The sequence below is a fragment of the Tetrao urogallus genome (genome assembly GCF_951394365.1).
Source record: "Tetrao urogallus genome assembly, chromosome: 1".
In the NCBI taxonomy this organism is placed as follows: domain Eukaryota; kingdom Metazoa; phylum Chordata; class Aves; order Galliformes; family Phasianidae; genus Tetrao; species Tetrao urogallus.
Genome location: NC_136813.1, coordinates 16,992,636 through 17,010,493, shown reverse-complemented (window position 1 = coordinate 17,010,493; position 17,858 = coordinate 16,992,636). Strand labels below are relative to the sequence as shown.

At 43.9% G+C, this 17,858-nt stretch overlaps 1 protein-coding gene across 1 annotated transcript; it reads right to left on the bottom strand.

The window, feature by feature from the left end:
• Positions 1–302: 302 nt before the first annotated feature.
• Positions 303–17,744, bottom strand: MPHOSPH8 (M-phase phosphoprotein 8; the record flags this gene model as incomplete). Its single annotated transcript, XM_079549120.1, has 14 exons — positions 303–344; positions 632–715; positions 1,420–1,547; positions 2,314–2,468; positions 3,738–3,892; positions 5,618–5,704; positions 6,483–6,623; positions 7,367–7,455; positions 7,536–7,661; positions 8,106–8,351; positions 9,369–9,465; positions 12,079–12,933; positions 13,806–13,961; positions 17,466–17,744. 14 exons carry the CDS (start codon positions 17,742–17,744, stop codon positions 303–305), a joined length of 2,640 nt encoding a protein of 879 aa, XP_079405246.1.
• Between the last annotated feature and the right edge of the window lie 114 nt (positions 17,745–17,858).

Genomic DNA, 17,858 nt, shown 5'->3' with positions numbered 1-17,858 from the left:
TGCAGTCTGGACTCAACAAGTTAAAGAAAGACAGCATTGTATGTATTGGCACAAATACTTACATCTATGTCTGTACAAATCAAAAAAGAGCTGACAACCCTGTCCCAACCAGCACAGCGTATTCAGCTGCTCTCCAACACGTACTTTCCTGTATGACTGCCAACGAACAACATGAAGATGGGAACTTGGGACTAAGAGTGTGGTGCCAAAAAGTTCCAAACTGCTTTGTCAGTCTCTAAACAGAGGACTCAGAAGTACATCCCAGAGGTGTCAGGCCGCTCAACAGGCTCGCAACTGTGAGGTCACTGCAGCTGTACTCTGTATGCTCCTATTAGCAGCTTCACCTGTAAAAGCAAACACAGGTTTGACATGAAGATGGGAGCATCCAACAAAGCACATGGCATGTTTAACTGCAAGCACACAGATTACAGGAGGTATAGCACAGCAGATCACAGAATCATAGAATGGTCTGCGTGAAAAGGACCCCAATGATCATCGAGTTTCAACCCCCTGCTACGTGCAGGGTCACCAACCACCAGACCAGGCTGCCCAGAGCCACATCCAGCCTGGCCTTGAATGCCTCCAGGGATGGGGCATCAGATCAGCATACACAAGTGAAAGCATTTTGTACCTTGGCTGTAGGAGCTTCTGTTAGCCGGATAAAAAGCTTGTTAAGGCCTGCAGTTGGGCTGAAGGAATAAATAAAGTGACTGTCCTAAAAGAGAATTGATAAAGTTAATGGCAGGATATGGTCCAAAGTGCCGTGTGAGTCAAAGAATATGACAAACTACAGTTGCTTTTGGGCAAATTTAAATAAATATATATATATATTTTATACAAATTTAAATACATATATATATTTAAAAGTTGTGTACATTGCATAGAACTTTTAGTGCAATCTGAATCACAGAGAAAACAAGAGGACTTCAGTGTGTGGACAGTGATACATTTAATAGAAAAAACCAATAAATTTACATGACTCATAAATGAGAAAGGTCATTGAAATTATTACACTAAAGAATTTGTGTTAAAAGGCAGAGAAGCAAGATGAGCTGGGGAAAGGATACTCCTTCAGGTGCTGAATTGTCATCTCTCTGCCCAAAGCCTCAGCTCTGGCATCACACAGTCACAGGATAGCAAGGCCCTCTGCCTCCCCCTCGCCCAACCTGGGCTCCAGCATAGACACACAGAGCAGGGGGCCCACAGCTGCAGCCCTGCCTTTTATTTAACTCTATGGAATCTACTGCCTACAGGCTGTGCACTCCTCTCCATGTAAAATATATATATATTAAGTTTCATTTCAAAATTAAAAGACACCACTGTAGTACTCAGAATCCAACTCTAACATCTGGCTCTAATATCTGCCAGGCTGTTCTGCAGACAGTTTTACAGCCAATTAGTCATATGAAAAATGCTTACCAAAAATACAGGGAGCTGGAATTTGTCATTTAAAACCACAGCTTGTACACTGCATGGTCCACAGAGCCGAGCAACGACTTCTTTACCGAAGAAATTTGCATGGAAAATAAAGAGAAGAATTCCAGATCCTAGAAGGGAAGGCAGTTCAGTCACACAAAGCTGAAACGGGATCCATGATTTAGAACAATTGCAAACACCAAACTTCTGAATGCAAGCAGCGAGGTACCTTTAGTGCCTGCGTAAATATTAAGCTCCAAAGGAGCATCAAAGCAATATGTAGAAAGAAATCCAATCTCCCAAGCCAGTGAGCCCAAGCAGAGAACACAACTGAGCTGCTCACAAGGCTGAGGGGTTTTGGCAGCAAAATAAACCTTATGCAGGGATCAGAAAGGAAAGCAAAACAGATGCATCTGTAGTTTGGGAACATTGTGTACTTTGGCTTATCTTTTCTCTTGGTAGGGAGTGCTAAGCTCAGTCAAGTATGGGTGTTTATGAACTGCGCTGAAATTTAGGAAGCAACAGTATTCAATAGATACAAGTACCCCATTTTAGTATGTAAATTTATATAATGCTTCCTAATTCAGTAAAGTGTATCATAAAAAAATGAGAAGATGTTTACATCTCTGAATAAACTGAATAAACCAAATAAAAACTGGACAAACACCTCAAAATCCCAGTTTAAGCAGTATTTCACCCACACTGCATGAAAATATTACTCCTGCACTCCACAGCCTGAATATAGGGAGCACCATTAATATCACGTACTGTATTACAACATGTCATGCATTTCATACAGCAGATAATTAAAAGGGCAGATTCTTAACGCACTATTTTCTATTTTGCTTTTTTTTTTTTTTAAAGTACAGACAAGCAGAACCAACACAAGATCCCTACCTTCTGGCACGTTCTGTGGGGGTTTATAGTTGAAGTCTGTGGAGAAGTCTGGCCCTTCACAGAGACGGTGACAAGCAATTGGGAAGACTGGCTCCAGCAAAACAAGGCGAGCTTCAAAATAGTCCCTGATGGTATCTTCTGCTACTCTTGAGAGTCTACATGAGGAAACAAGCGAGGCCTGTACTTCACACAGAACCATTACTTCAGCAGACAGTCTTGAAGAGAGATTACACAAAGAACGATTCCGGATCTCCTTTCTGCATTCCCAGTTGTCAGGACTTTATCACCTACATTTATGCACAGATGAGCCCCAGGTCCAGACATTTTGTTAATAAAACATTTTCTCAGAGACCTGTTTGTGAAATTCCATCTGTCAGACCTCAGCGTTTTACTTTTGTGGACAAGGACACTACAGCAGACACCAGAAGTCTCAGTAACCACATACTTCCTTATGTAGAAAGGTGTTGCTGGAACACCAGTAGGCACCGCTGGCTGAATGGGAACAGGCGACTGCTTCCCCCCAGTAAAATGACTGCAAGTACAGGGTAGAACAAATCACTCTTTTTACTGGTTGTACTATTAGTGTAATGCAATTCCCAAATTAAGCTTTATTAAAACCACAGATCAATAAGGTTGGAAAAGACCAAGATCATCTAGTGCAATTGTCAGCCTATCACCACCATGCTCACTAACCACATCCCTAAAAAAAGCAACATTTCCATCATTCAGATAGTTTGGGATGTGGAGGCTATTTGGCAGGGTAGGGGGGCTGCCTGTGTAAGCAGCCGACATTTCACTGGTAAAGTTATACGTTCAAGATCTTACAAAACACATTTGGTGGCAGATTTTAAATAGCAGATGAACTGGAGAAACCATCAGTGAATGAAAGAAAGATTAAGTTCACTGAACAGCACGTGCCAAACTTTATCTGCATACTTCCTGTTGCCTTCAAAAACCTAACTGAACACATGTTACAGCTGATGTTACAGCTACAAAGATTATCGTGGTGAAAATGGGAAAAGAAACAAACAGGGAAGGAACACTCAGCCGTATCCACAGATCTAGGTTTGTAGGAAAGACCCCACAGAGGAGGGATATGCAGAGAGATCTTTCCCCAGTGGCAGTCAGCCCTTAAATGGGGTATAGGAGAGGTGCAGCCAGGCTCCACCGCTTCCTTCACCTGTGCTCCCATGGCTGACCCGCTCCTTTCCTCCGGTCATCAATCAGTGGTTCAGGCCGTGACTCAACAGCTCCCATACAACATACCGTGATTTCCTTCTTAGAAGGTAGGGAAGAACTGGCATACTTCATACTTTCCATACTTTCTCCCCCAAACCTCTGCCCTTCCCCAGCTTAACCCAAGATGATTACACGCAGTTAATTCACATTTCCCCAGGCCAAACTTCCAAGTAGAGTTTACTCACGTTTCCAAATGACTCTTGAGCTGTTCGTACACCAGGACATTGTTAGACTGCTTAGCAAAATGCAGTGCACTGTTCTGATGCTTTGACAAGATGTTACAGTCCGCTCCGCTTTCAATCATAAGTCGCACAATGTCCGAATTTCCTCTTTTACATGCCTGTGCCAAGCAACAAGGGAGAATGGACAACACCACAAATCCCATTGAAGAAGAGCATGACACTGAAGAAAGCAGAACTGCGGAAACACACTTCAATCCAAAGTTAAGTTACAACTCAGAAAACAAGTGTAAGCAATCGCCAGGTGAATGCTAACAAATCACAATGCACCTGATCCCACAGAAGCAACACTGGGGTGACCAAATGGACTTAGTTTAAAAGAAAACTGAGTTCTTTGGAAAGATCTAATCTGCAAGATTACACTACCTATAAGCTGGTCTGAATAAATGGATTTCTGTAGAAGCATTCAGAATGACTGAAGGAACACTTCCAAGTGTCTGTTTCTAGGAATTTCAGTATAAATGTTACTTCAGAAAAGGAATGGAATTTGCCTCACATTGTCACTTTGTTAGACAGTCACTGTATCAACTGCACGCATGCCCAAAGCTGTCAGCATTACCTACAGCAAGAATGCCCAGGTGTTTAGGTGAACACTTGAAAAAGGCACTGGAAAATCTACAGAAAGCTTTGTTTTGAAGAATGCAGGCATGCTCTTTACTGCTTTCCAAGTACCTCAATACAGAATATCCTTATTAAGCCTTTCCGAAGTCATCAACTGCCATTTGTTTGAGACCTGAACTTTCATATGCACTCTTTCAATCCATAATCTGCCATCAACAAACAAAACCAAAACCAACATTCGCCCTTAACAGATAAAACAAGAAGAAAAAAAGAGGAACTGTTGAGACTTTTCCCCCTCTTTTTAGAGGTAAGAACCAACTCCTACAGTTAAGTAAGAGTGTCCCGATAAATGCAATGGTACGTTTATTGAGACACAGCTAAACCTGTTCTAGTAACTTACTGGAAACGAAGACGCTACTCTTCATATCTGCACGGCAAAACAAATAAGTGCAGTAAGGCTCCATGGGCTCCAATTAGAGGGCATCAAACACTAAGAAAATACCCTTGAAAAACTATGAAGGTCAAAACTGAGGTTCATGGAGGTGGTCAAATAATGGAGAGATTTTGGACGTCAGTGACAGAGGAAACCACAAGTGCGTCACTGTTTTCTGACAGAAGACGTGAATTCCCTCAGCCTTGGGCAGGTTAACAGAGAAATAACACCACAATGTCTGGAACAGAAGAGTTCTTGTAATCTCTGCTGTAAACAAACTGCCTTAAACAGCCTTCAAAAAACACAGCAAGTTCACCAGGAACACCAAACTTTGGCGGAATTAATGGATATAAACCAAAAACCTATTAAGAAGGGCACAGACTGCTTTAAGGGTCTTAGAATTTTCCCATTACAATAAAATAAAAAGCAACCATGACAACCAACCAAACGACAATGACAGAACACCATTCTCCTGCGAAGACAGAGGCCAATCACAGTATATTCCAGTGGGTTTTGTCTCTGCAGTTTTTATTTTCCTGCTGACAGGCATTATTTCACTTTCAGGACCATCTCCACATTTCTTTGACCCAAGCAGCAGAAGAAACCAAACCACACTTAACCCTGCATTGCACTGTTGAGATACAACAGTAAGTTAGAAAAAAACAAACTACTAGAACACTGCCTCATGTAAGTGAGAGCAGTACTTGTATTTCAAATGCAGTACATCTCCCAGCTAAATCAATTCTGAAAATAAACTTCTGTCTTCTATACACTATTAATAATCAACATAACTGGCAAACTAAATCACATGAGGATAAATAACTGAGTTTACCTTCATTAACGCAGTTTCACCGCTGCTCTGCTGCATGTTCACAAATGCTCCAGCCTCCAGAAGAATAGCTACTGTTGTTAGAAAATTCTTTAAGAAAAAAAAAACAAAAACAAAACCACAAGATAAGCAGGTATAACATATTTAGTTTTCATTTTAAAATACAAGCACGATGCATGTCAGAATTGATGCTGTTCTCTTTCATTGCTCATAAAGATCAATTCAGACTGGGGCAAATGCCACATGCATTTACAATTCTTACTTTTTACTTAACCTTGTAATAACACCCCAGGGGAAAAGACCCAAACCCAAACAGTATGTTTGCATTAATCGCCAAACAGGAATCAAGTTCCCTTTTGGCCACAAAGCTCCTCTACCTGGGAAAGTAAGTGAACCGACTTGAAACCACCAAACATCCTTTAACGTAGCAGTCAAGTCAAGCCGACCTTAGACTGAGCAGAGAGTGTCACTACCTCTATTCCCCTGCTCTCAATTAGCAAACTCTGCTTAATCAGAGAGTTGGTCTCCAAGTTTCACAAGTCTGGATCCTGCCTATCCAAAGAAAACAAGCAATTCTACTGCAAGAACTTCAGCCCCATGAAAGAGAAATTTAGAGATAGCTCTTGCATCAGCTTTCCTTCCAAGTTGCCCTGTGACATTCCTTACGTAGACAGGCTTTACTATCACCTACAGAATTTATTTAGCCTACAGTAACCACAGCCACCAATACTATGCAGAGATGGTCATCATCCTGCTGTATCCTGCTAATTATTTAAGGATTGCCCACAGGAGGTGGAAAAAACAGGATACCACTTTTAATTTAAACAAAAGAGTCAAGAACTACAAATACGACAGTGACCGAGCCAACCTTTTCAGCTGCGTGTATCAATGCAGTTGTTCCATTTTTCTGCCTGCCATTAACTTTAGCTCCCTTCCTGATTAGGACCCGGAGGAGATCGTCATGCCCACCAGCAGCAGCAAGCATTACTAGAGTCATTCCACTGGAATCCTGCAACAACATCAATCATCACCATAAAAATCAAATATCTGAAGATAGATCACAGCTGCAAAGAATGCAAACACAGCAACAGGTTTCACAAGATTCTCCTCCCCTCTTCACACACGCACAGCTGCCAGACACTGACAAACTGTCATCACCACAGACTCCTCTTACTCACAAACATCACACTGAGCTCCAGAAATACAAAGGAAATCAGAATGAGCCAGAATAAGAGGCAGCAAGGTATGCGGCAGCAGGGAAAAGAGCGAGACAGTGGAGAAAGAAACTGGCAAATGCTGGAGAAAAAGCCCAAGGGCCCGAGCCAGCTGCTAGCACAACACTGCTTTTGGATTATACCTGAGTGAAAATATGAAGAGATTTCTGTGAGCAGCCACTCTCCCCTCACTCGCTTTTACATTTCCACCACACACTACAATTCAAAAAGCACATGCTTGCCTCAACACTTCACTCAGCATCTTCTGTTCTACCATGCAATAGAAGTTCTAGCATGATGAACAGTCCTTAAAGTCTTCAGTTCTCAAAAATGGGCAAATTTGGTGCAAGGTGCTTCTATGAAAATTCACTTCTTTCAAGGAAATAGGGAACAAATACTGATGCCTTTTCTTTTGTGCTCCTCTTTCACCCACTGTGCTTTTTGCATTAAATCTGCTACTGGTCAGCAAGAGAGAACTTCTCAAACAGTCCAAATCTGTACACTCCCCCACTCACTAACTCTATTATGGAAAAGTTACCTCTTGATCCAGATTATATTCCTCGCTTGAAGAAAGTGCCATCTTTACTGTCATATAATCTCCACTTTTGACAGCATCCCTCAGGAGTGCTAGAAAATAAATTTAATGCAGGTGAAGCACATCTCACTTTGAGATGCTGGAAAGTCCAGTCCTCCCAACAACTACTTACTACTGGATACTGGTTCTGCTGAGATGTGATTCTCATCTTCTCCATCGAGATGCTTCTGAAAGTCTTCTAGTGTTAGCCATTCTAACTGCATATCCATACCCAAACTCAAAACTTGTTGCTTGCCATCTATCATATTTATAAAAGAAAACAATAAAATAAGTAACAACTTACAAATTACAAAATCATTCACTGCTTGCCATTACTTCAGCAGTCAGCAGCACAACATACTATTTTTCATTCAAACAGACTTTGGAACCCAACATGAAATGATTCCAAACAATGAAAGCTGTGTTGCAAGCACAAAAAAGGCTTTTACTTGAAAGAAGCCACTTGTTTGTTCCACGACATTAGGCTAAAGCGATCAGAGATGGCAAACACTGCATAACTGTAACAGCAGAAATATACCGGGAACACGCTGATAGGCTCAAAAATCAGCAAGAGTTTCAAAAGAAAATACTGGTTCAGCCTCTTGGTAAGTAAGAACTGGAGCATTAAAAGATGCAAGCAGGAATGGAGTTAGTATTAAATGCAAGCGCTCATCTTTCTCCTAGGTTTGGTTCTGCAGCTCACCAGAGTTCTCCATTTGACACACATCCACTGCTTCTCGACCACCTCCTGCAGCAACGTAATTCCATGTTTCTGCTTCATCTTTTATCCTCCTCTCCTTGTGCACTTTGCTGTCTTTTAATTTTAATTCTTCTATGAATTTACATTCTAGTGAGGGTTCTTCTTTTTTGCAGTTATTCTCAGAGCATTCCTTTTTTTCTTCTGAAGCTACATTACACATGTCAAGTGCACTTTTGATGTCCTTATAGCCTAGAACATTAAGACAGTTACCAAGAATGACTTCTTGAGCCACTAAAGGCTTTTACATAAGAAAGTTTAAATAAGTGACCAGAGTCCATTTAGTAAAGATCTATTCTCTCTTCCTAAGTTAATCACATCACTGCTGAAGCACAGGAGCAAGCTTAAAAAAAAGCCAAAATCGGGGACAGCTAGTTCACCTTCAGTGACCCTGGTAAGTCTGGGCTCTGACTGCTTTCTACTTAGTATTACCTTCTTAAGAAATTTAATTTAGAATTATGCATTACCTCTTTGAAAAAATGTTTCAGTACCGGTGACAACCACGTGCTCTATACAGAGCAGGAATTAATCATCTGCTGGCTACTTTTCTTGAGCTGTTAGCATCTACCGTCCTTTAAGTGAAAGCTGTTTCTCTGCCAATAGCTTTTGAAGCACCATGGCTCTTCCTATGCCCATTCAGAATGCCAAAAGGAGAAAATTCACTCAGAATTCTCCTGAGATCAAGAGTGCTAACATTAATACCCCATCACACAACTAACAACAGAAGTCCAACCCAGACCTTTCATGTTTCAAGTCACCTTGTGTTTTTTTAAGGTTTGTACAGTATCCCATTACAGCAGCTAAAGCAAGAGGCATAAAGTTTGCCTGAAGTGAACCTCTACCAGCTAACTCCAGAAATACAAAGTGTGTATTTATAATGATATCAAAATGCTTCTGGAAATAGACAATAGTTGGATGAATTCACCCCCAAAAGACCATTGTCACTGGTGTGATAAAGCGACGTAGTTAACAATACTAAATGAAAAAGGGCAAAATCTTGACTTGTCTATAAAAACATTACAGGCATTACAAACTTTCATGCCTCAGGCAGCCTTCTCGCAAAGTCATAAAAAAGCTGGCTTTCATTTCTTAAAAGAAACTGCTTTTCTAGCATGTATTAGAAATGCTGCTCTGTATCTGCCCTTATAGGAATAAGAGGAGAATGCCTTGAAAGGTGCTCCCTTTCTCTTTTCAGCAACTAACACTTACTTTTTAGGACCTTCTGTTCTTTTCTGCTCTTTTCTTCTTTTTCAGACTCTTTTTTTACAGATTTTTCTTTCATTTCAGTTTTCTTTATTTCTTTCTCCTGTTATTAAGAAAAAGGATCAAATGAGAGCGGTATGGAGAAAGTGGAAAATAACACTACTGAAATCTTACAGACAACAGACTCACAGACACAATCCTAAGAAAAGAATTAAATGGGTGAGACAGGAGCTGCTCTGGGAAAGCTTCTTCACTAAGAGGAAAAGATCTTCCAAATTAGGGAACTTCAGTTTGAGCTCTGTAGCATGCCAGCCACGTGAGGCACTCACACATATCAAAACCAGCATACATTTACAATTAGGCTGTGTTACCATTTCCTAAAATGACACATAGCAAAGACAAAACACACCAGGAAACCACTGTATTTAATATTCCGAGTCTGAAATGTTAGCTGGTGTGTCATTCACATCCAAAGCAAGCAGAAACCAGAACCCTCCCTTAGAAGTGTTCTCTCTACTAAAACTGAGATACGACAGCTGAAATCCCAAGCTACCGAATAAGGAGACTACAACTCAAAGAGGCACAAATAAACACTCAAGTCCTTAAGTGATCACAGAATCACTAATGGCACCATTTCTTAGAAAGGTAAAAAACTAAATGAATTCAGCACCTCATGAAGCCTTCCTTCTCTCCCCTCAAAACTCTGCCTTTGGGTGACAGACATCATTCCAGGCAGGTGCCCATAGTAGGAGCAAACAACTGACAAGATTACCAGATACTGCTAAGCACAAGGGCTGTTAAAAAACGTGAGTTCTGTTCCAGATTTCCTGATGTTGATGAGATGCACAGTGTACCTGCACGTTTATTTTTAGAAGGTAAATCACAGGGAAGAAAGGGTTCATCATACAAAATGACTCCAAACAGAGAATACTGTTCCACAGATTGACATGACAGTGTTCTGTAATCAGAGAAGAGTCAGGCAGCTGAAACAAAGGCTGTGCCTTATTTTCAAAAGAACGATATGCTGGGCCCGCAACTTCATGACACACAGCAAACCCCAAAGCTGTGCACTGAGCCCACACACGCAGAGTCCCACAGGTGCTGTGGCCAGATGCAGGCACCACCACTTCAGCATGCAGGAGATGGACAGCAAAAAGCAGAATGCCTTCCAAGCTACACCTAGTGAGGGTGTTGGCTGAAGAGCAGTAAGAAAATCAACCTTCCCCCTGCTGCTGATCTCTTCATATTTGTGGTGACGGGGTTTGTACACTGTTGGTAATAAACAGAATTCTGAGGATGTATGTGATTATCTGATGCTGCTCTCTTATGAATGCTATGGCCTCAAACTATGAGAAAATACTTGGAGTAATGAAGAGCCATGCCATTTCAGTTAGTTACAACTGCAAAGAAAATGAGCTAAATAGCTGTGTGAAACCAGCTATGCCCCACAGCTATTGCTTAACCTTGTTTAGAAGAGCTTTCACCACTAAGCTCCCACAAAGAGTACTTTGTGTAGCTCAGCTCTGAGGTTACTCCATGCAGTATTGCTATTCTCTGTCCAAAACAAATCAACGTGCTTATGTTAAGGTGCCTACCCCATACAGACAACAGTCTCAGAGGACTGCAGCTGAACCTAGAAAAAAAGACACTTGTCACCACAGAATTATGGCCTCAGAAGCAGTGGGACATAATCCAATAAGCACCAGGGTACCGTGGCTGCAGCCCAGTTACAAATCAGGAAGGAGTTTCTCCGGGCAGCCAATAATTCTTCTTTACAAACTACAAACTGTATCAGAATAGTCTAAAGAAGCTGAAAAATATATTCTCCAAAAGCAGATTTTCCTCATAAACATTCTAGAGATACTCCTTTATTCTTCACATACACAATTACATTTAAAAAAAATTATTTTATCTTCTTGTTTTCCTTAAAATATTATTGCATTTAATAGCAGAAATTAAATAGTATATGAGTATTTCATCAGCTCATCTGTTAGAAGGGACACAGCATTTGTAATTAATGTGTCACCAAGTTGGGCAACTCAGAATCTCCTGAAAGCAGCACAGGAATTCCAACAAGACAAGACAAGCTGGGCAATTATCTGGGAGATCACAGAAAGGCTTGGGTTGGAAGGACCTCAAGGATCATCAAGCTCCAGCTCCCTGCCGCAGGCAGGGCCACCAATTTGGGCTCAGGAGCAATTTCAGCATTCCAGTTCTTCTGAAGCCACTAACACACCCAGTCTAACCAAGAGGCTGGCTTCTGAGAGAAATCAAGTGCAGAAGTATACTCCACTGTGCAGTTGGATAGCTTCTAGAAGACTGAATGCCTTACTATGCAAGCAGACAAAAGCCAAACTGAGGCAGCTGTCAAGGGTGGGATAAAGAAGAGGCTAAAAAGGACAACATGCATCTGTGGAACAGAAGTTTTCATTTTAAGTACATACACATAGCAAAGGAGAGATTCACACTTTCATACCTAAAAGACACTCCCCTGTCCCAAAGCACTCCCCTCTTTCTAGTGTTCGAAATCCAGTTCTTCCATCCTGCCTGTAGACCCTGCAGTGCACCTTTCATTTGCTTTATCCATCCATTAACCTTCAGACTGTTATGTTTCCATTTGCCATCATAAACAGCAGCCTTTTCAGGCACCTCTGCCTGAGCTGTGTTTGATCTGAACCCCCTCCCCAGCGCTCCCCAATGTCCTCATACTGCTCACCTCCTCTCCTGCCTCCATGGATCTGCGCCCTGTCTCCTCAGCGCTCACCTTTACAGCCTTCTGTGCCAACAGGGGCGCAGCTGACACTTTCTCCAACTCTGCAGCCACCACTTTCACTTTTTCTTGACTTTTCTGCTTTTTGAGAATGCTTTTCTTCTCCAAACCCGTATCTTTGATTTCCACTTTTCTACCCTCCTCTTTGTAATCTTCCATTTTCTGATTTTTTTTCTTCTTTCTTTTAGCCTTAACCTCCACACTATCATCTTCATTACTTGCTGATCCATCAAGCTGTCTGTCAGCAATGCAATCTTTTTCAGCAATTTCTTCTTCCGACCTCTCTTTTTCACACTTTACTTGTTGTTCCTCCTCTTTATTTTCAGAGCGTAAGCGTGGATTTTCATTATCAACCTCCTGAAAAAGTGCATCGTCTGAAGTGCTCGGCTCTGTGTCAAACTGAGCATCTCCTTGCTTCTCCTTCCGTGATTTTTTACTTTCTTTAGAATCTTCTTTAGTTTTTATTTTTACATCTTTAACTTCCCCCTTCTTTTTCTTTACTTCTTTAGTATCTTCTTTCCTTTGCTTCTTTGGATCCTTTGAATCTTCCTTTGTTTCTGAAGTCCTTTTTTTGGGTTTTGAATCCAACCCCAAAGTATCTGAGGAACGTTCACATTCTATCCTGGGTTTCTCTTTGACTTTTGCAGACTTTGACTTTTTCTTCTTCAGGTCATCCGCACTTCTATCTTCTCCTTCTCTTGACTTTTTCTTTTTCTTCTTTGGTGAAACATCCTCTTTTGTTTCGCTTTGCTCATCACTATCAGATTCTGCTTCAAACACATCATCATCTAGAGAAAATTTCTAAAATGTAGGGGGGGGAAAAAAAAGAAAATATTTACTTCCCCATTAAACTGTATCACTTGAATGCCTGAATGCAAGCCGTACAAAAACAGCAGTGCTTGTGTGTGGGAAAAGAGAACTGTTTCTAAACATCCCCTGCAGCCAAAACAAAGTTTGTAAGCACAATTCTAACTCACTTTCTTACATTACATCACATTACTAGCTACCTGAAAGAGAATCAACATCCAAAGAAGCAAAGCAAACCAACTGGATGCCCAGCAGCTCGATTCCGGAACCAAACTAAATTCCAACTCTTTTACACCAAAACCAGTTGCCTTGATTTTGCAAAATTTATGTATGGATTTCTCACAAACAAGGTACCAGCTTTCAAAAATGGTTCTCACATAGGATTTTGAAAATGACTGAGCAGTTAAACAGAAACAAACAAGGGAAAATTGCCTTCCTTCAATAGAGTTGTCTGTTTTTTTCTTATCTGATGAATTACTGCTTTTTAACCATTAAGTTAATCTGCTTCAAGGAGGATGAAAAGAGCAGATCCAGCTTCAGTGCTAATAAGCCTGTGAGCAGGAAAAGGAGCTTGCTTTTGTTGTCAAAAAATAACTAAAATAACCATACATCTAATGAAGCCATATTAAATTTGCCATATTAAATGGATTCAGACTCTATGATTTTGAATTGTCAATTCGAAAAAGCTCCTTAACCACACAACAGCAATAATAGCTGAGGTCTGCTGGAAGAAAAAGCTCTCAGATCAAAGATCATCCAAGTCATCACTTCCATATCCCAAACATCCTGCACTCCCATGCCCGCCATTAGAAAAGCCCAGGCAGGCAGTTTGTCTTCTACCGAGGACGACAGCAGGAGAAACACACCTGAAAGTCCTTTTTCAAAGGCTTTGGCTTGGTGTCCACCAGCTTTCTTCTGAATTCAAACAGCACCTCTTCGCAGTCTTCCAAATGAACCTCTGGTTCCCAGGTATCGTCATCAGAGGTATAGCCCTTCCACCGGACTTTGTACAGAATTACACCCTGTAAGAAAAGAACCAAACGCTGAACGTGTTACAGCACAGCATTACTCCGTCCACTCAATTCCTGTGCCTTCTCTTTGGTGAAGAGGAGGATTTCAAACCTTAAAATTTGTAATACAGCAGCACTGCTCACTCTCACTCAGCTCTAAATTGGAATTTATAATCTATTAGATTCACAATCAATGCCACTTTTGATAAACTGCAGTACCAACAGTGAGAAATGAGAGCCCTTCAATGAGATCAAGTCAAATGTAGATTTAGACAAAACTTGAGTACTTGCATCGCTGAGTTACAAACTTATTGGTACAAGACTGTAATTGCAGCCCCAGATCAATTCTTTCAACAGTATCTGAACTGTCATCGTGGTTTCATCCTAAGTAATTTCACCAGAATAGAAGTCTGTTAGCATTACGGAGGAGAAAAAAGGGAAAAAAAGGAGAAAAAAAAAAAAGGTGGGGGTAATGAGGAAAGCTTTTCACTAAGCTATCTCTTGATTTTCTCCTAAATAAATTGAACGGCCCAAATCTCTCGTTCCTCAGGGTGAACTCCTTCCTCTGCTGAGATGCCAGCCTTTAGGCCTGCTGGGCGCACAGCCTGCCGCAGCCAGGCATCAGCGCTCTGTGCCTTCTGCAGCAGCCTTCACTGAATGGCAGAGATGCACCTTATGGAGTCAGTGTGGTCACCTTCCTGCACTGACCATGAGCCTCGTTAAACAGAGGTATGACAGTGACCAGCAGCAAAGTTCAGAAGATAAATCTGTTTTCCATTAAACACGTAATAGTAAACACAAGGTAGCAAAACCATCCCAGAACTTATTTTCTAAAAAGAAATTATCCTAAGCGTTAACCAGAATGCCTCTGGAGAAGCATAATAACAGTGCCTTTGGCTCACTAAAGAACAGAGTCAACGTTCCCCAAATCCAGGGGGAATGTCACCCTGTGCCTTGCAGCCTGTCACTTCAGTGGGATTTTAATGCAATACAGCAGCTTTTGAAACACTTGGAATTTCTGTTGCCATTTTCCTGGATCAGGACAAGCCCATGTTCACCTGCCAGCAGGCAGCTCCCCAGCACAGACTCATCCCCAGAGCACTGTCTCTCCCACCCACCCATCACTGCCAGGACAGAGTATCAGCAGGGGAACTGACAGGAGCTTCTCTATGCAGCACCCTTCAGTTCCCACAGCTGCAGATGTAGCATGGGAGCCCAGAGCCTGTCTTGACAGCTCTGTGCATCTGTTCCAGCTTTGAAAAGCACCTGAAAAGCATCAGCCTAAAGCTGACTGCACATACTACACCCCATCAAATGCAGCATACAGCTTTTTCCATTCCTTTCAGGCTTGAATGATTACCTGCTATGCCCTGCATGTCTGTAGCACAGGAGCACAGTGAGAGCCCCATTTGAGAGCCACAGAAAGGGTCTGGAGCAACCACAGCCCCCAGGACCAACACACGTTGGGCAAATAAATGTCCTGTGTGGCCACGTGCTCCAACCTCGTGTGCACAGAGCAGCTGCTGCTGGCCTGTACACAGCACAGATTGATCTAGGAGATGTTACTCAGTATATACACAGAATCACAGAATTGTTTGAGTTGGAGGGGACCCTCTAAAGGCCATCTAACCCAATCCCCCTGCAACAAACAGGGACACCTACAGCTCCATCAGGCTGCTCAGAGCCCTGTCCAGCCCAACCCTGAACATCTCCATGGATCCACCACCTCTCTGGGCAACCTGTGCCTGCGCCTCACCACCCTTATTGTAGAAAACTTCTTCCTTTTATCTAATCTACATCTCCTCTCTTTTAGTTTGAAACCATTTCCCCATGTCCTATCACTATAGACCCTGCTAAAGTCTGTCCTGTTTTTTACTGTATCTTCCCTTTAGATACTGAAAGGCTCCTCTCAGGTCACCCGGGAGACTTCTCCAGGCTGAACAGCCCCAGCTCTCTCAGCCCGTTCTCATAGGGAGGTGTTCCATCCCATGGATCATTTTTTGGCCCTCCTCTGGATGTGCCCCAACAGGTCCATGTCTCTCCTGTACTGAGGACTCCACTTCTGGGCGCAGTACTGCAGGTGAGGCCTCATCAGCACAGAGCAGAGGGGCAGGATCAGCTCCCTGAGATATTCTAGTGCTCTTCATAAGTGTGTGCAGAGCATGATCCTCCTCCCCAAGGAGACTGATTTTCAGATCCCAACTGTAAGAAAAGTGCTTGTGCTTTCAGGACAGATTAACTACTTTGGCTAACACCTCATACCTCCACAGCATAATACTCTCAAGCCACAGACATTTCAGCCAAGATACAACTAAGCCACTCCAGCATCATAAATACATAAAGCAATTCTTCATTTGAAGACTCCTCAACATCAGTGCCTTGTATCTCTGATGCTCCACAGGGAGCAGGTGGACTTCCACACCCGTGTGATTCTGACTGAAGCCTAGCACCAAAATATGAGCTACTTAAAATAAACAAGTAGAAAAAACAAAAATTGTTTTTAAAAAGCTGTGTTTGTTATTTTTTTGCTTGTGAAATTTAGAGAATTTCTGAAAGACACTGAGGCCCTGGAGCACATCCAGAGAAGGGCAACAGAGCTGTGAGGGGTCTGGAGCACAAGGCTTATGGGGAGCAGCTGAGGGAACTGGGATTGTTCAGCCTGGAAGAGGCTCAGGGGAGACCTTACTGCCCTCTGCAACTGCCTGAAAGGAGGCTGTGGTGAGATGGGAGGAATCTCAGCCAATCGGCCACTGGATAACAGCGACAGCACCAGAAGGAATGGCATTAAGCTGCACCAGGGGAGGTTCGGGTTGTATGTTAGGAACTTCTCAGGAGGAGCAGTGAGGCAGTGGCACAGGCGGCCCAGGGAGGTGCCGTGCAGTCTCCATTCTGGAGGTGCTCCAGAAACGTGTGGATGCAGCACTGAGGGATGCGGTCGGCGGGCACGGGCTGACGGTTGGACAGGGTGATCTTAGAGATCTTTGCCAACCTCAGTGATTCGGTGAAGGACTCGTATGAAAACATGCAGGCTGCTCTCAGCGGAACGAGAGAAGGCAAGAGAGTTCTGCCTAACAGAGCCTGGAGGCCACCGCAGCCTTATTTCAGCCGGAGAAGGTCCGCCTGCTCGGAGCGGCCCTTCCACAGCCGCACTGCCCAGCCCGGCACCGCCGCAGCTCGGGCACAGCGCAGCGCACAGCTTCGCGCCGCCGACAAAAAGAAGTTTGAGAAGAGACGCGGGGTTCGACCGCTCTTTCGGCCGAGGCGGGAAGACGCGCCGCGGAGCCAGCCGCCCGAGCAGGGCCGAGTAACGCCCGAGCTCTGCACGGCGGCGCCCGGCGATCCCGCACGCGGCACGGGGGCGTAGCCGAGGTCGGAACCCGAACCCGCGCCGGGGCCGCCGCTTTCCGCGGCCCGGTGCCGCCCTCCCGCCGCCGGAGGGCCCAGCAGCCGTTCCCGGTGCCGCCGCGGCCCCCGGAGGGCGGCGAGCGGTGACGGGAGACGGCGCCGCGCGCTCACCCCCTCGGTCTTCATGTCGAGGATCTTCTCCACTTCGAACACGTCCTCGTCCTCGTTTTCGTCGTCGTCGTCGTCGTCGTCCTCGTCGTCGTCGTCGCCGTCGTCCTCCTCCTCTTCCTCCTCGCTCTCACCGCCGGCGGCCGCCGCCCCGCCCGCAGCGCCGCCGCCATCCACCACCTCGTTTTCCCCGGCCGCCGCCGCCGTCTCCGTCTCCTCCTCTTCCCCCGCCCCCTCCAGCCTGGCCGCCGCCGCCTCAGCCCCGCTCCTCGCCGCAGCCATTTTGGGGCGAGTTTCAAACGGCGACGGGGAAAAGCGGCTGCGACACCCACGGCAGCCAATGGGCGCCCGGCCGCCGTGACGTCACGGGAGGGGCGGGGCTACCCGTCCTCGGCG